Source organism: Pelobates fuscus, chromosome 2 (genome assembly GCF_036172605.1).
Source record: "Pelobates fuscus isolate aPelFus1 chromosome 2, aPelFus1.pri, whole genome shotgun sequence".
NCBI lineage: Eukaryota > Metazoa > Chordata > Amphibia > Anura > Pelobatidae > Pelobates > Pelobates fuscus.
In genome coordinates, this window is record NC_086318.1 from 175,409,876 (window position 1) to 175,430,001 (window position 20,126).

At 36.3% G+C, this 20,126-nt stretch overlaps 1 protein-coding gene across 6 annotated transcripts in view; it reads left to right on the plus strand.

Moving 5' to 3' along the window:
* ADGRB3 (adhesion G protein-coupled receptor B3) overlaps positions 1-20,126 on the plus strand; it is an 880,860-nt gene that overhangs the window by 801,474 nt on the left and 59,260 nt on the right. For all 6 annotated transcript variants that reach the window (XM_063442965.1, XM_063442970.1, XM_063442966.1 and 3 more), the window contains 2 exons: positions 3,250-3,289; positions 8,654-9,294. In XM_063442965.1, coding sequence (XP_063299035.1) covers positions 3,250-3,289; positions 8,654-9,294 — 681 coding nt within the window. The remainder of the gene's footprint in view (positions 1-3,249; positions 3,290-8,653; positions 9,295-20,126) is intronic.

Genomic DNA, 20,126 nt, shown 5'->3' on the forward strand with positions numbered 1-20,126 from the left:
CCGTATCTCCGTTTTAGATGCAACATTTTGCCCATCAATAAAGATGACCATATTTCTGCTGTAATGCAACCCTGTAGTATACATGTTTCATGAATACCCCCAGTAAAATGTGAGGATTGTTGTCATAAATAGAGAAGGGAGAAAATGGATAGAACAGAGGTAATAAGAAGTATATCATGGAGAAAATGTCGAGCAGACAGATATAAAATTAAAGACATGAGACATGGGGGTAGATGAAGAAGACAAGATCTAATTGCATTAGCATTATTATCATGTAACAAGTTTTTTTGGGCAGTTAGTAAAAAAAAAAAAAAAAACTAACAAACTAAAAAGTACTCTATGTGTTCTTTATCTAATACCTGATATTACTAGATATGTTTTATGACCTGCATTCATTCACTTGCTAAGAAGTCCCTTTCACCAAATATAACTAATACCATGCTGAAATAAACCTAAATCTACAAAAAACAACTAAGAAAAGTTTAACCGTACCTATTACTCTAATTGCATACATCTACCCTTAGATATGTCATTAGATATAAGGTCCTCTCCTATTGGTAGAACGTAAAAGTTTCATTTTTATATTTAGCCAAATCGTGTGTGACGGTTTTTCTTGGCCTTTTAATTCTTTTTTTCCTCTAATAAACGCTTAAATATAGTTAAATTTTTATTATGTTACTAAACGCGTCCCGTTTTTCCTTATTTCTGTGCTCAGTTCTAAATGTTTCGACAGTTAAAAAAAACATTATTTACTATAAAATAAAACTTCATGCACATGTATTATGTCAAAATATGTAATACTTTCCATTTAGCAATGTTTTTATAGCAGATTTACACAGGTAAATACAATTCCTGTATTTGCACACAGTTTATCTATTATGTTTCAAAGTAATTAGAAAAATAAATTGATAGTGTTGATTGTTTTGTATGCATCTTCATTCAAAAATAAATCGTAGCCGTTGCTTTCTATGGCACCACGTATAAAACCTGGGTTCTGGTGTTCTGATCTTAAAGTGCTATTGACTGAAGACATTATTATCTATACTTCGTATCTGCATCTACCTCCACAAAAAAATGGAATGAGGCCCTTTACAGGCCCTCTAAATATCTGTCTTTCTGTCTGTCTGTCTGTTTTATCCACAACATCCCCTCTCATTCATATACTATATTTATCTATTTATTTATTTCACCTTGGTTTTATCCATATCCTCAGCTGGAAAATTAGTAAAACCGGAGTAAACTACCAATATTTATGCTGAAACCCTGGGCTGTGAACAGAGTCCAATAACTAAATATGAATGTGGGCTTTAGTGGCAGTGTAATTACATTATAATACATTCAGTATATTGTGCTCCTGCTCAAAGATTTAATAGGGATTTATTGTATAGTGAACAGGCTTGAGTAAATGTACCCCATGGAAACAGGCATGCATTTAATAATGCATTTTTGGTATATCTAAAAACTGCTTGTAAAACCTGCAGATCTGTTGTCTGGAACCTTTGCAAATCCTCCTCTTCTAACGCCGCCCAAACTTTGGTTCGTTATACTCCTCTTGGTGTGGCTTTTAATGACCCCTTTTTATGGCTTTTTCTTTTCCTCCTTAGTGTGATGTTCTGCCTCCCTCTTCCTTTGGATCTTAATGCCCTTTTTGGTGTGGCTCTTTATGCCCCCTTTTGTGTGGCTTCCTATGCCCCCATATCTGTATCTCTTTATGTTGCTCCCATTTTGTGTAGCTTTTTAGTTTTTGTGTTGCTCTTTCTGACCCCACCATTTTGTTGGTTCTTCTATCTGTATCCCTACCTTTTGAAACACGGGCAAGCTGCATGGTAGTGGTCCTGGCTGTCCCTTCCATGATAGCCTAATGTGTGCTAGAACAACACTGTGCAGCAAAATGTGGTATTGAGTATCTGTAAGAATGGATACATGGCATTATGCTGTGCCTTCATCATTCAGCTTTACGCACAAGACCCACACAATGGGTTGATCTCACTGCTCACTGTGGAAAGAAGCAGGAATGTATAGACTGTCAAACTGTGGCACCTGTGTCCGGGGTTTGTACTCTCAGAGATTTAGCATGCCTGTTCATTGACACTCCTCTGAGATCACACAGGTCACACATCTCTAAGCTAGGCCATGACAGTATCATTTTACTCAATAACATGGTTAATAACATAGCAGATTTAAAACCCAAATTCCTCTAACTATGCTAAATTACCATAGCTTGACATTGTTTTGATTGTTTTCTGAAATACTGGGAGTATTATCATTTTCTATAGGATTTATTGATACTGTTGTGTGCATTTAGCAAACAGTTTGCTATTCAATGCAACATTCCGGTGTATATATGGATATGTTGTGCATTGTTTACAGGACAGTATTTTGGCCTAAATCATTGTCCAAGACACGTTTTCAAACAATTCCATACATATGGTGCATTAATAGAAAATTAGAAAAATGATGAACAGTCTGTAATGTTTAATAATCTAACTTTGTAGCAATGATCTAAGTATGCAAAGGAAATAGTGCTGAAAAATGAAATGCTTAGCTTTCTTATGCTTCATATTATATGTACCGGTATATGTATATTTCTGAACTGCATTTCCCACAATACTTGTTTAGACTTTAGGCTAGACGTCACGGACCTAGAAACCATTCCAGTGATTATTACATGTCCGGATCACTCAAACATACACAGGAACAGTACACCAAAATTTGAAAGACAGTGTACGCTTATGAGTTTATTCACTTAACCGGGAATTATGAAGAATTGGTAAGGGCATTGCAGTGTGTTTCAAACTCTGCTACATTCGCTTCAAATTAAATAATTTCTTTGTCAACTCTTCACAATTCCTAGTTTATTAAACCAACTTTATAAAACCTTTAAAACATTTTTAAAAAAAAAAAGCAAAATATTGGTCTGATTTGAAAGAGCTTTGCTGCAAATTGTAAAGGAGAACTTGTGGTGTAACTTTGAATGTCTCTATGTAAGGCACACAGCACATTCAGTGGCAAAGTGTTTGCTGTCCAATTTGGCTGTGATGAGTGTGTGCCACCGGTGGCTTACTTTGGAAGCCCAGATGTTTGTGAATTACATTTTCAATGATAGTCAGCCAACCTAAATATGTTTGTAACTTACAAACATCTGGAGTGCCAAGATTAGCCAACCACAGTATAAGAGATTGTTTCTCTGTCATGCAATCTATTATCCTTGCTGATATATATACTTGTTTTTATTTCTTTCAATAACAGACAGACTTTGAAAAAGATGTGGACATTGCTTGTCGGTCAGGTAAGAGCATACGTCAAGTAAAAATCAATAGAACGCTGTAAGAGCACTGGAAGTTTATGATTACAAACATAGGCTACGAGGTTCCCTGTTGCTGAAAAAATGGGTAGCATGCGTAGCCATTTTTCAAAATTGGAATAAAATGCCACTTGTCACTGTGAAAACATGCTACACAAAATAATACCACATAAGTGTCTTAGGAGCTTACATTAGATATGAAAGGGTTGTCCAAAATATGATACAGGAAAAAATATTCATGAAAATTATAGAATTACTGGCTCAAAAAATAAATAAATAAATAAAGCAAAACAAGCTTGCTGTCAATTAGAAGAATAGCAATGCTTATACATAAATTATTATTATTAATAATTCATTTGCTAGAAAACCAGCTTTAAAAAGAGCATATGTTGTACATATCTTGACAGGTGCCCTTTATGTGGTATGCTGAGAAGTTATTGCAGGCACTACCCAATCTGGGAATTTGAAGCAAATGTAATACTTTTAAATGTATTCATTTTAGTTTTAAATATTTGAATAACTTTTTTTGCATATTGTTAAAGAAATGAGGAGAACCCATAACATTGACATATTCATTCACCATAACCACTACAATACGTGATCATGGAGTTTGGTGACCTTCTTACGAAAAAAGAACTGAACATTTAGGTAAAAATAACCAAACTTGGTAAAATTTTAAATACAGTCTAATAGAATATTTTGGTTACTATCAGGTTTATTTTTGTCACTCTAGACATAATAACTACTTGATCTCATTGCAGTGATTATGGTGCCTGATGTTTCTTTGTGCTTTTTTACTTTTCAACCATTTTCCATTGATATCACACTGAATTAATGTCCCTGGGGGGCCTTCCCAACCAGTGAAAGGTATAGCAAACGTAGAAGCAGAGATGTGTCTTACACGAGGCAAACAAGGCATCTGCCTTGGGTGGCACTTTGCAGGAGGCGGCAAAAAAAGCCACCCCCAAATGCCCAGGCATATCCGTGTTTGCCTCATGTCCTGGGGGGTTTAAGAGCTGGCCTCTCCCATGGAGGCTGGGTGGATTTAAAATAAAATTGTAAAAATAATAATTTGTGAGTGTTGATGGAAATTATGTGTATGTGTCTGTGAGTGAATGTGTGTGTGTGTACGTTTGTGTGTGTGTCTAAGTGTGTGTGAATGTGTGTGTGTGTCTAAGTGAATGTGTGTGTGTGTCTGAATGTGTGTGTCTGTCAGTGAATGTGTGTGTGTGCGTCTGTCAGTGAGTGCGTGCATCTGTCAGTGAGTGTGTGCGTCTGTCAGTGAGTGTGTGCGTCTGTCAGTCAGTGAGTGTGTGCGTCTGTCAGTGAGTGCGTGCGTCTGTCAGTGAGTGCGTGCTTCTGTCAGTAAGTGCATCCGTCTGTCAGTAAGTGCATCCGTCTGTCAGTAAGTGTATCCGTCTGTCAGTAAGTGCATGCGTCTGTCAGTAAGTGCATGCGTCTGTCAGTGAGAGTGTGCGTCTGTCAGTGAGTCTGTCAGTGAGAGTGTGCGTCTGTCAGGGAGTCTGTCAGTGAGTGTGAGTCTGTCAGTGTGTGTCAGAGTAATAGTGTGTGTCTGTCTATCAGTGTGTCAAATCAGTGAGTGTGTGTGTATGTCATTGTTTGTCAGTGAATATGAGACTGTGTGTCTGTCAATGAGTGTGTGTGTCTGTCAGTGAGTGTGTGTCTGTCAGTGAGTGAGCGTCTGTCAGTGAGTGAGCGTCTATCAGTCAAAGTGTGGCCTTGACAGGAAGGGAGGGTGCCAGAGCACCATCCTGCCTAGGGCAGCACAAATCCTAAATACAACACTAGGTATAGGGTATTCCACATTAACCATTCTAATTCCTACAGATAGGTGGCTGTGATAGGCTGAGTCCAAAGATACCAGATCCTCATAACAATGTCCCCTGAACACTCATAGCAGTCCAGGTAATGTGAAGTATCCTGATCCAAAACATAATCAACCCCCATCACTATCCAGGCCCCTGACTTCCAACCTCAAAAATCACCAGCTCTCTATCAACAGGATTAGTCCATCTTCCCTACTGTTCTAAAATATGCATCTTATCTACCTCCTCCTGCCACTATTACTAATACGTGTTTATAACATTTTGTTTTACCATTTTTGTGAAATAAATAGCTTGTAAAATATGCACTATGTTATACTTTCCATGTGACAGTTAGGTCATGAAGCCCTTCAATACTCATATTCTGTCAGTTGCAATATACCCTAAAGTAAAACATTAACATTTGTGACACAACTTAGAAAATAAAGTAAAAACAAGACAAACAAACTAAAATCAATCCAAGTGGAACATAAATCCATGTAAAAAAAATGAGTTTTCCATTTTCAGAAACATTTATATGCTGCTACTGGTTGGGAATGGCTTTTCCCAACACAGTGATAAACTAACTTTTAATCCACATAAAATGGGCATTTCCATGTTATTGCCTTACTATCAGCCAATCACAGGAATAGAATGAAGTTTATAATAAAGCTTGAAAATGATCAGTACCTGTTTATGTTCAACGTCTATTTTTGTGCATATTCAATAAAGTGTCCCTTTTAAGTGTTATCTTTTTTTTCAGAACATGCTATGTTTTAATAAATATCTTCTACAGTACTGGATAATTTGCCTTGAAAAGACACTACAAAATGATTGACCTTCCAATGTCACCTTCAGTCCTCCCTTCACTTACTCTTTTTTGAATTACTAGAACTGTATTCTGTGCACAAGGTTATATAATAAGAAGATTTAACCTACAAGTTGCCTGGGTGGTGTGACAAGCAGTCATACAATGCCATACTTATTGATCTAGTGCTAGAAAATGTTAAATCACTGTACTTCATCTCCTGTGATCCATCAAGCTTTAATGTGTAATATATGATTAAACCAATTAGAGTTAGAAGCCTCTGCAAATCAAATTCCCTTAAGCTCTTCTGTCTTAAAAGGGGTATGACAATACATTCATCGTGGGTTGAAAATATAGTAAAAAGCAAAATCATTATGCTTTGTTTAAGACATCATCCTAAAACATGCTTACAAAAATGTGATACACTGTAATTGCTAGTAATAGGAATATAAGAACTTTCTTTTTTTTATTGAAAAGTCATTTTTATATACTTAAGAAAGGACACCTGCTATTTAAAGACACATAGGAATTGAGCTGACTGCCTATGGGTATTTTAAAATGTAAGCAATGAGTAGCTCAAGGTAAAATTGTTTTTGCTTGAACAAGAATATTTATTCACTCCACTGAACACACAAATATGACATGTACATGTGGTTAGCTGAGAACATTGCTTTCACAAAAGCAGTTGGGTAATGTAAATTGAAGAATTGCATCAGAACTTCCAAATGTCCCTTAAACAAAAAATATAAAAAACAAACAAAAATAAAATCACTGCAAAGCTTCTAAAGATGCTACAGATGATAAAACCGAATTGCAAGAAGGTCTCCAGAAAAGCATTTGTGGTTTCATAGTATAAAAAAATAAATGATTATTCAGCAGAAAGTGGATTCCTTGAACTTTAATGAGTTTCTTAGAGCCGTTGTTTGCTTTTTTTGTGTGTTAACACTGGCATTCCTAGCAATGTCCACTTGTGGGTGGGTGACATTAATAAAAAAACAAGGAATTACCCTTTTCTACAAGCCATAGGAAGGACTATGGAGCATATAGAAAAATAAAATATATAATAGCTATTATGTACTATGTTTTTAAAATATTAGGAACAAGAAGGCACTTAAAGTAGCGAATACTAGTAGCAAACGTAAATACAAACTGTATGTTTATTGCAGGACCAAGAACAACATATATGTTATTTGTTATGGTTTTTTTTTAGATAGTACTGGCATGTTTATTGTTTTGTTTTTATTTTTTTAATAAGATTATTGTGTTTGGCTCTACTGTTAATGTTCTCCATTGATAGTTATTAGTAGAAACAATATTTATTCTTCTTTACTAGCTAAAATGTGTATTATCTCATATGTTCATCAAGGACAATGCGATAATTATCTCCTCTCTTAACCCCATCTCTTCAGTGTCCATTTCCCATCTCTTTTTCATCTACAATTTCTCCCTCTGTCAATATTTATTTTGTTTATTTTCCCCTGTCTATTTCAGTGCTTTTTAACTTTGTCTCTATCAACTCTTCCATCTGCTCCCTAGACTTAATCAGCCTTTCTTTAACCTCTGTGTTATCTCAATTAAAGCAAGTCACTTTCCACAAAAATCCAACTTAGATCAAACTTTTGAAACTAAACCTGGCTCAGATTCAACAGTTACATTTTATTGTACATGCTTATACAAAAATAATATACATAAATAAATACAGTATGTACTTCAACTAAATTCATAATGCAATTCATAATTAAACATATTTAGAAAAGAACATGTATAAAGATTATACATCTATCTGCTATATCTACCATTCTAAGCAATTAAAATGGAATCAGGCAAAGTGAAATATTGAAAAAACAAGCAACAAAACTTGCACTTTAGAATACATATACAATAACTTTATTAATGAAATATTAAAACAGCATAGAAAGGTAAAATCTCTAGAGAAGCATTTATAACAATGCAAGGGACAGTTTTAACATAAACACAGTACCTTGACCTGTTGACATGTTTTATAAACTTTCTCTAGTATGCTTTGATAAGAATAAAACGTTTTTATATATTTATTTCTTCTATATTACTGTTCTTTTGCATTTCAGTATGTCATTTTCTCTATTTTTGTGTTGTATATTTCCATAAAATTTGTGTAATTTATATAATATACGTTAGGCATGTTATATAATAATATTTCTATTACTCATGAACCTCATATAGTGCTTGTCAACAATCTTGCTAACTGAGATCCTGGCATGCAAAGTTGGGCATATATTATTCATCATGCTTATGTCCTTCATACTGCAAAGTCAAAAGAAAATAGAGCATCGAATGAAGGTATCGCCTTCAAATAAAATATTAGGATCTTTGCAGTGTCTTCTGATATAATGAATACATATACATGTTTAATGACATTAAACAATTAGTATCTGCATTCCCAATTTACATAATGCTGTAAATATTACATGCTTTGAAGTTTTGGGATGCTTGAGATCTCTTGAAGGACGTAAGTATAAACAGTGAGCAGGTTCACTTGAATAAACAGTGTAGACAACTCAATTATAAACAGAAGATTACATGTCAGATTTAATCAAGCTAAATTTCAGTGTATGTTGATAAACATTGGGAAAAAAAATGATTCTCGATACAGAACCCTATAGTGTGAAATATTAAGTTCTGCAACTTATCAAGAATACTACTAAAAAAAATTGAACCTAAATCTTTTTTTTTTTTCAGTTTTACACAAGGACATCGGGCCCTGCAGAGCTGCCACAATCACAGGAACTCTCTCGAGGATTTCACTTAATGATGAAGAAGAGGAAAAAGGCCTTAACCCAGAAGTAATGAGCTACTCAACTTTACCAGGAAATGTCATATCTAAAGTAATTATTCAACAGCCTTCTGCAATGCATATGCCTATGAGTATGAGTGAGATGAGTGATCAATGTTTAAAAAAAGAGAATAGTGAGCTACGACGAACTGTGTACCTTTGCACAGATGATAATCTCAGAGCTGGTGATATGGATATGGTCCATCCACAAGACAGAATGGAGAGTGACTATATTGTAATGCCAAGAGGTTCTGGCAACATGCAGTCGCAAATCAAAGATGAGAATAAAATGAATCTAGGTATGGATACTTTGCCTCATGAGAGACTATTACACTACAAAGTCAATCCTGATTTCAGCATGAATCCAGCAGTAATGGAACAATTTGGTATAAATTTAGATCAGCATCTCATGTCTCAAGAACACATGCAGAGCCTTCCTTTTGAACCTCGCACAGCGGTAAAGAACTTCATAGCTTCCGAGATGGATGACAGTGCAGGACTATCGAGAAGTGAAACAGGTTCAACAATCTCCATGAGCTCCTTAGAGGTTTGTGATTTGACATTATCTTCATTTATTTCACATACTTTTTTATATTACTTACAAAAATAAAAATTTTCATTTTCTGGTGAACATATACATGTAGTCAGGCAGCTATATATTTTACACAAATGAACATAATAACACAATATTAAATTGACAAGTGTTTTAGATATGCATTAAATAGGGTACAGGTATTCATTGCTGGGGTATGTATGACAGATGTATTTTAGGCTCTTATTAAGATCTTCTAATTCTCTATTTGAATATCATTATATTAATGGAACAAATAAGTGCCTTGAGGTAAAGAATAAACTAGAAACAGATCCAAATGCAGGTCTAATGCCAAGCAAAATGCAATCCATGATCAAAAGCTTAACATAACTTGGCAAACAGCAGTTTTAGGACATCAGCTTGTTAATTTTCATCTACTGAAGAAATTAGAAATACTGGCAGCAGTTTTGAATTATTTTCAACAGTGAAAATCTCTTCAGTAGCTACTTTGGAACGATTTGTGTTTACTGATCAGAGAGATACAATAAACATAGACTGATTGAGGGTTCCTAAAGGTACTAAATTGGTCTCTGTACACATGAGCTCAATTCTGAGAATATGCCTATACACACGCACTGTTTTCCTGTCAGCTGATACTTTTTCGCAATGAATTATCTGAAAATGTGCACAAACCTGACATAGCTAAAGTGTAAATACAAATACAAAAAGAGAAGTCCTGCGCTCACTCCCATCACTACTGGGCCGGCAGCAATGACTACAGTACACATCAGCCCCAATAAATAGTAAAAACCAAAGAAAAGAAAATGTTACCTGCGCTCTCTCCTTAATCCCTATGTATATTTAGACAAATGGAGGTCATTTAGTTGCTCCAATGGTCATTGGAGGGAATGCCCGCCTGCCAACGTCAAGGCAGACCCCCCTAAGCGGGTCCTAACACTGACCCTTCAGCCTGCTTCCTTGAGCTTTTGGCAAAGATATCTCTAATGAGACAGAGATGGGTATTTTTTATATACAACCCTATATACTTATTAACCCTTGATAGGGAACACATCTAAAGTGTAATCCAAACTTCCTCTTTATCTGTATTGAGGAGATTGGAAACAGCACCTGACAGCGCCAGACAACTCATGGCTCCGTAACTACAATCGTGGGCTGTAGTGGCTGTGGTTCTTAGAGTGTATCATATAAACAACAAAGTTTCCTTGTTTAAGGAAAGCTCTAACATCATGAATACAAATATGTATTACTAACATTATAGCGCTGGACTTCCTAGGTGGACTTTACCCCCCTACCCCCCAAATAATAATATTAAAATAATACTTATGTTTAGTAAACCAGCATGCTGGTCTCATCACAGCCACCACTAATCCCAACTGAGATTATCAGCACTGATAATTGATTAAGCTCATCTCTATGGAGATCATTCAGTGTATCTATGCAGAGGGTGGAGACGCTGAACATCAGTTCAGTCAAAGATTGCAGGACCACAAACAGGAAGTTCCTCTAGTGGTGACAGTGTTTATACTTCAGAGATTTCAGGGACACTTTCTTTGACCAAAACCCACATAATTGAGTTATAGTGTTTCTGGTGCTTAGTGAACATCTTATACAACATTAATTTACAAAATTTGCATTAACCATCCATTAACACCATTTGATGAACTATATTTTAGTAGGAAGGGGTGGTGGCAATTTTGAGCTTTTTTAGTGGATTAATGTAAAATAAATATTGGAGAAGAATAATTAGTGAGCATATGGCATCCCTTATCTCATAATTATTTTCAAAAGTTTTCAAAAGTAAAATACATAGCAAAGTACATAGCTTTAAGAGCATAAAGTACCTGCAGCAGTCCAAGTTCACTAAAATGCCCAAATGCCCTGCTCTTCTGTTAATAGCTCAGAACCTGTGTTTCAGAATATGGTTTTCTGAAATATTGCATAATGTATGCATAATGTACGCACTATGTATACATAATGTATACACTAAGTCTAATCCAACGCTGCTACATATTATATCAGTGTTTATAAAACTGAAATGCATCCTACAAAATGCAGTGTTATCTGTAGTGAATATATATGTAGAACATGTGTGTGTGTCTGTCTGTCGGGGGGGGGGGGGAAGAGGGGAGTGAGAAGTGGGGATAGCCAATGCATTCTGTATTTATCCCCTGTAATGCTTCAGGATTGTTAATGCATGTGCTAACACAAGCATGTTCGCAATAGTCCAATACATGCACATCCATTCCTGCATATTCCATTTCAGTGGTTACATTAATTTTCATTGCATGCTTTCTGCCAGGACATCTCTGCATTGAATGTCAACTAAAAAATTCAAACAAACCAAAAAAAAACATAACCTCGTGGGTGCCATTTAAGTTACCTACATCTCCAGTATTATTTTGAAATTTTGAATAGGTGCTACATTGTAGTAAGTTCTTGTTATATTGTCTTGTACCTAACCCTAATTTGAACGCATCTGTCCCCCCTATTGTACCTTTATATACTAAAATGCAATAAGCTGCACACACACACTTATATTTATATGTATATATGAAAATAAATCACAGCCAATAGCTAACATTTAGTGACGGTTCTGCATTGAAATTAATTAAGTTTGTTTATTTACTTTTCAGTGTAGAGATGTGTTACATTGTTCTTTAGTGTAAGCAGGCAGTTGTTTGTTTTTCTGTAGTGTGTGTGTGTTTGAAGTGTAACATACAAAAAATGCAAAAGTCACCAGCACCTAGTATATCTCACAAGATCTAAAAAAAACTGTCAGTAACAATTGTATAACATACCAAGCTTCATGGGAGTGCCATTCATTGATCTTTGAATGGTTGTGGAAGTTTATGATTTTTTTATGAAGCACCACTCTCTCAAAGGAATTACATAGTTGTTATGGTGCTAGTAGTGCCCTGCCTCCTTTAAATGTAAGCAGTCAAACCATTTGCTATCAGTTTGCCTCCAAACAGCTGAATGTGAGAACGAGAAACTTCTCCTGAGAGCTTAAAAAGAAACGATAGCACCAGGAAAATAAACTTGCTTTCCTGGCACTAAAGCTTCTTTCTCCCCTGCGGACCCCCTCCTCTGGGGCATAAGGGTTTAAAAAAACCTTCTGTCACTTATTTGGGTCCAGCACCGAGGCCCCTGTGCTGGCGGGAGAGACCTAATGCGCATGTGTGGCAATGACCTTGCTGTTAGGGTGGCGGTCCGACGCCCGAGACCCAGACTCAGTGTCCAGGCGGCGGTGCAGGACCGGGACCCAGTATGCCTGATGTTCAGTGTAGGAGTCACTGTGTGGAGGTGGATTAGCAGGGTCTGGTGCAGGGTAACTGCACGCCCCCTGGTGTTGAGCACCAGCGTTTGTGCAGCCACATACCAAGACCCTGAATCTGCTTAAGCGGATACCAGGAACTAGGAGCATGGAAATTAGCAGACCTCCCAGGAGCTGAATAGGGAGGCTCTGCAGCAAGATTATATCCAGTACTAGAAACAAAGCAAGACTAGAGATAGGCACCAAACAAGAAAACAAGACAGAACTAGTAGAACCCAGAACCAGAGAAGGATAGTAAGCTAAACCCAGAACATATACACAAGACATGAGGAAAACATGAACATAACATGGGCATGGCTGGACAGGACTGTACATGGACTGGGTATACAAACTAAAACAAGACAAGATAAGATAGGCAAAACAAGAGGAGAAAAAACTAAGTACTACATATGGAAATTATGGGGATTTAGTCACACTATATGATCATACATTGCATAAGCCTGCCAACAACGCCAATGTACCCCATATCTGGCAGGTCCTACACTGCCTAATGTATGCTAAAACAACCACAGATTCATAACACATATATAGCACTTACCTGCAAGAAAGGACAGAAGCAGTGAGCTGCTGCCTGCAGGAACACTGAAACATAATGAAAGATGGAAACAAACAGGTGTGGCAAATAAAACAAACATTTAAAGGAAACCTGGAGACTGGGAAATCCAGGGACAAACTATAGGAATGAACCCAGAAATCCCAGCATAAAGAAAACCAGACATAGAATAGAAAACCAAAAACCAAGAAAACTAAGCAAGAATAGCAAAAAGAGTACTGGATACCAGAAGCCAAGTCCAGACATCTCCACAGAACAGAGCAGGACGTGACACTTGCTTGCATTAGGATTTCCCAATAGGAAAGCTTTATTTAATGCTTTCCTACTGGGTTTTGGGCATAGCTTGACGTCCCCATGCATAGCGTGAGGAAGTCCGTCTAGTGACTGTCTGGTAGACAGCCACTAGAGCAGGGGTTCTCAACCTTGTCCTCAAGGACCCCCTACCAGTCCACGGTTTAGGGATTACCTGGGTGTGTCTTAGGTGTTTAGAAAAAGAAAACAAAAACACCTTACAGTCTAAGGTGTTTTTTCCCCTTTTTCTAAACACCTTAGACACACCCAGGTAATCCCCAAATCCTTGACTGGTAGGGGGTCCTGAGGACTGGGTTGAGAGCCCCTGTACTAGAGGATGTGTTATCCCTAGCAAGTAATTATTGCAGTTTCTTTAAAACCTGTTATGGGTTAAGGGACCCGGGACACTGCACCCAGACCACTTTAATGAGCTGAATAGTGTCCTATAGTGCCTATAGGACACTATTATGTAAAAGGCCTTGCAAGGCAAGCTCATTGGTTCAGAACCTCAAAAGACCCCAGTTAATAAATCATACATTAATTGCATACATTGCGGTGGGGGACATCAGGGCATTACTGTCTTTATAACCACTACATTGTAGTGATTATTGTGTTTGGGATGTTCTTTTAATAATAATATTTAGTAAGTGATATTATTTATTAAAAGAGATCTCTCACTACACTGGAATTTTCATATTGAATAAAACACTGAAAAATTGTGTTAACCTTGTTTTGAGGTGCTCCATTCTAGTTAAATGTTTGTTAAAGATTTAGCAAATTATATCACAAACCATTTTAGAGATGGCAAAACCACAGCAAACACTGATACAGACAAAGGAAAAATAGAACACCGTATAATTTCTTCTTTATTGAATGCTTTCTCCTTACTAACTGCCAGGTGAAAAGGACAGAGCGTTTAACAACAATTGGCAGGCAGTTAAAATGGTGGCTTTCAGGTGAGAGATAAGTAGGTGTGGATTTCAACATTTAATAAAATTTTTTGCACCCCACAAATGCATATGTATAGTGATAAGTAAGCATACTGTTAAAATTCCTGGGAAGTGACAAGTCCCCTTTAAAATAAAATAAAATTAAATTAAATACTTTGTTTTAAACACAGGTCCTGTCTGCCCGCACCTTATATCTTACGGGCTTCCCGTAAGATATAGGGCTCAATATAAAATTCTAGTTCTTGCTTTCAAATCTCTTCATAATGCTGCTCCCATTTATCCTCCCTAATACACAAGTATGTCCCGTCTAGGCACCTACCCTCTGCCGAAGACCTGCGTCTATCGTGTGTTTGTACTCCCACCTATGATTCTCGCATTCAAGACTTCTCTAGGTGTTCCACCCTTCCTTCTTCTGTTAGACTCTCACCCAGTCTCCACTCCTTCAAAAAATATTTACAAAAGTATATCAATGAAACTGTTAACCCCTTCAGGACGGAGTCAATAGTACACGTTCTGATCAAAACAAAACGTAAACAAAAACTGGAATTTGCGCTATATGTCTGTTCACCCGTAGTTCCCCTCTTTCATATTAAATGCACCCACACTTATTATATATCATTTTGTTCAGGAGAAACAGGGCTTTCATTTCATATTAAATATTTGTATTTGAAACAATTTATTATGAATAAAATTAAAAAAAACTGTGAGAATTTTTTTTTTTTTTTAAATTTGTAGTTCCGCCTCACATTTTAGCTGTAAATGTCATAATACTGTTAGATTTTGCGGCAACAAAATGCACATATTTGTAATCAGCGATGTCTCACGAGTACAACAGTACCCCCCATTAACAGGTTTTATGGTGTTTTGGAAAGTTACAGGGTCAAATATAGAACGTTCCATTTTCAAATTGAAATTTGCCAGATTAGTAATGTTACCTTTGAGACGGTGTGGTAGCCCAGGAATGAGAATTACCCCCATAATGGCATACCATTTGAAAAAGTAGACAACCCAAGGTATTGAACATGGGGTATGTTTAGTCTTTTTTAGTAGCCACTTAGTCACAAACACTGGCCAAAGTTAGCGTTCATATTTGTTTTTGTGTGAAAAAAACAAAAAACTAATATTTGGCCAGTGTTTGTGACTAAGTGGCTACTAACAATGACTGGACATACCCCATTTGCAATACCTTGGGTTGTCTACTTTTGCAAATGGTATGCCATCATGGGGGTAATTCTTATTCCTGGGCTACCATACGGTCTCAAAGGCAACATAACTAATCTGGCAAATTTCAATGTCAAAAAAATTAAATGCAAGCCTTATATGTGACTCTCTAACTTTCCAAAACACCATAAAACCTGTACATGTGGGGTACTGTTATTCTCAGGAGATTTCACTAAACACAAATATTAGTGTTTTAAAACAGTAAAACATATTACAACAATAATATAGTCCATAAAAGTGCCGTTTGTTTGTAAAAAATGCAAAAAACGTCACTTTTACTTAAAATATCATCGTTGTAATACAATTTACCAGTTTTAAACACTAATATTTGAGTTCAGCGAAGTCTCCCGAGTAAAACAGTACCCCCTATGTACAGGTTTTATGGTGTCTTGAAGAGTTACAGGGTCTAATATAGTGCTTGCGAATTAAATTCTCTGCACTTTCTCCCTGTGTTGTCAGGCATGTCAATCAAATTTTAATTAATCAAATGACATAATTATGTTAAAAAATTACTTAAATATACACGTAGAATTTTAATATATATGCATTTATAGGTATATAAATTCTACGTGTATACTAATGTAATCTTTTATGTAATTATATGTATTTATCTCTATATATATATTTGCGGTTATTTGTATTTTATATATAGATAGATATATATAGAATGTCATTCTAAGTGTATTCTGTTTCCAATATATATATATATTAATAACAAAATACAGTTAGAATGAAATTACATATGAATATATAATTTATTTTATATTTTGTTTCAATATTTTATTTATTTATTTAATTATTTTATTTATTTATTATTGTAATTATGCGTATATATATAATATATATATGTAGATCTATTATATATATATAATATATATACATATTATATATATGTAACGTCATTCTAAGTGTATTTTAATATTAATATATATACTAATATTAATATTAAAATACATTACGTATGACGTTACATATATATAATATGTATATATATTATATATATAATATATATACATATTATATATATATAAAAAGGCATTTAATTTATTTTATAACATTTTAATATTTTTTTTTTACACTACCTACCAGCAGGGGGACTGTCTAATATTTTAAACAGTCCCCCTGCTGGCAGATCCACAGCCAGCTATAGGGGGCCATGTGATCGCTCTTTGAGAGCGATCACATGGCCCCCGGGGGCCTCATTTGCCGGAGGGGGGCTGCCTGGGCTCTCAGACAGCCCCCCAGAAGAGGATCGCGGCGGAGGTGAGTACACCTCTGCTCCTGGGGCTGCAAGCCGTTACGGCGTTCTATGCCGCCGCAACGGCTTTAAAGCCCTTTAAAGCCGCGACGGCATAGAACGCCGTAACGGCGTTAAGGGGTTAAAGGCTAAAAAAAAAAAAAAAAAAAAATAGTCTTCATTGAAGACTATTCTACCCATCTTCCCGAATGCTTCCCTTATCTTTTGTGTCACTTTACCCCACTCCCTCTAGCATGTAAGCTCATTGAGCAGGGCGCTTAACCGCTCTGTTTCTGTGCATCAAACTTGTCTGGTTGCAATTACATGTTTGTTCGTCCACCCACTGCAAAGAGCTGCAGAATTTGTTGGCGCTATATAAATATATTAATAATAAACAGGTTTGTCAGTTTATGGATTTGGTTGTTTTCTGTGTTGTCCCCTCACTTAAAATCATTCCATACCCCATTTTAAGGAAAATGTTCTATTGAATGAATTATTCTAGTAACGTGACTATCAAAAAAGTGACGTAAATAATTATTGAGTTTTTTTTGTTTACTAATATAGAATCATTATTTCTCTTACAATACATATTTTAAATGGTTAAGCGTGAGCTGACATTACACTGCACAATTATAAATTAATTACATTTGCCTCAGGTTCTTCAAAATGTCAAAGTAAATCACGAATTGTATTTAATTTGAGACCTGTGTATTTGGCATATAAGTCATAGGATATAAACACTATAAAAATGTCTCTCTACTGTCATATAAGCCCAATACTTTTAACCATGTGAGTGCATTTTCACTACCCTGCATTTAGATAATTCATTTTCTTTAAAGGACCACTATAGGGTCAGAAACACTTACATGTATTCTTCAACAAACATGTATTCAAGTAAAAACACTATCTAGCTCTCTGGCCCCCATTTCCCTCCATAAATATTGTATAATCTACATCTACTCCAGTCTGCTGCTGTTGGCTCTGCCCCAGTTCTGCCTGCTTATTTATTTATTACTGGTATTTATAAAGTGCCAACAGATTCCGCAGTGCTGTACAGTTAGTGGAGGACGTACAATATACACAGACAAATACAAAAGGTAGAGAGGGCCCTACCCGTAAGCTGCTTGGTTGACATCATCATAAGTGGATTGGCTAAGCTTGTCAAGAAGGCAAATCAGGGGCAGAGCCAGCACAAGCCAAACACAGCCCTGGCCAATCAGCAGCTCCTCATAGGGATGCATTGAATAAATGAGGAAAGTGTCAGGATTACTAATTGATCCAGCACGTAGAATTGTGTCACACCTAGGACTAAACATATTACCGGGCCTTAGAATGGCCGGACTTAACGCACCAAAGAATAGTCAGGATTCTTGCAGAGGTCGGGGGACAATGAATGGGACTCAACGATAAGGGAAAGCCAGAAGTTAGGGATACCAGAATACAGGGAAGGCAAAACGAAACCAAAGTCAATAACCAGAAATAAACACTCAGGAACACACTCTCGGACAACCACTAGGGAAACCACGACAGGGCAAAGAAAAAAAGTGAAACTGGGTTTAAATAAGTGCTTTACAGTTCTGTTTGGCCGAAAACGGAATTTAACCCCAAAACGTGCGCGCGTGTCTCCCACGTGCACGCCGACGTCGTCATTAACGTGGGCGGACATGGGGTTATAATTTGGCGTGGATCCGCAGCGGCCTCAACATGTTGCAAGAGTCAGCTTTACAGACCCATGTCCGCTGGGTGCAAATACCGCAAGGTGAGGAGGAATATGTTACAGAAAGTTCAGTGTCTCCATGTAGAGGGTGGAGATACTGAATGGCAGTGCTGCACACTGTGCAGTACTTTCCCAGGAAGCACCTCTAGTAGCCATCTGAGGAGTGGCCAGTAAAGGTATCCTTAGACTGTAATATATACATTGCATTTTCTCTGAAAATACAGTATATACTGCAAAAAGCCTGAAGGAAATTATTATACTCACCAGAAAAAAATACAATAAGCTGTATTTGTTCTGGTAACTATAGTGTCCCTTTAATGATAAATTAATAATAGTGTTTTATTTCTCAGACCATCACCTAACATAAAGTCTCAAATATATCTTCCTGTATCTGTATGATATATCTGTCTGTCTGTCAGTCTGTCTGGCTGTCTGTCTGTCTATGGATGGATGGATGGATGAATGAAGAGCCATGTACCCCTAGGATCTCTGGCACGTGTCTTTCTTTGAACTTGCACATGGTGCAAGATACCATCCAATAACTTTAATTGGGCAATTTTGTGCAATCGCATGGAGATTCAGCAACTATGCACAATTGTTTTGATTATTTCAGCAATTCTGCAGATGCCACATTGCTACAATCTATCATTATGCTTCCTCTGCAATGCTACATGCTTTACAAGTAAAGTACAAACAACGTCAGATGAAATAATATGAAACTACTTAATTATGTTTTTCAACTGCTTTCAGTAGGACTTTGCTAAATTAAAAAAAAAATGGATGTAATATTTATTTATAGATTAACCACTTCACTACAACCCTGCAATCACAGGGTTGGTTTGGTTTTGTATTGCTTAGCAAATCAAAATTAATTTTAAAATTCAAACTCTCATTTAGGTCCTCCTCAGTTCTAGGTGGACCAGGACCAAGGGGAGAAGCAAATCTCTTGGTAGATGTTCAATTATATATGATATTATCCCCATTTTCATCTTCACTGTACAGAAGCCTGTGGGTCACAACGTCCAGAGCAACAAGAGGGGCTCAGTACATATGTCACAGCAGTTTTAATATTACTTTGTAATATTACTTTGTTTACCTGATCATCAGTTTATACAGAAAAGTGTGTGTTCTTAATCTCTTTATCTAGTTATATATGTTTCTGTTTACATGTATATATCATATTTTGTTTAAGAGGGGGTGGGGGTGGAGGAGGGGATCAATAATAAATTACTATATGTGCCTTACTTAAAACACTGAGGTAAATGTATGATATTAATAATACAATTAATAACTAAAAATAATATCCTAAAAACCAAGTGTAAAGTAACCAAGTGTAAAGAGTCCACACTCCTTGCTTTAGGCAATTCAATAATATTTAAGAGGCTAATCAAACAAAGAAACAATACATAAACTAGTAAATAAACAATACATATACTAGGCTAGTAAACGTTGCTACCAAAACTAGTCATTGATTGAATGGAAACTAGATTAAATTAACATAGTGAAACAGGCATAGACACGTG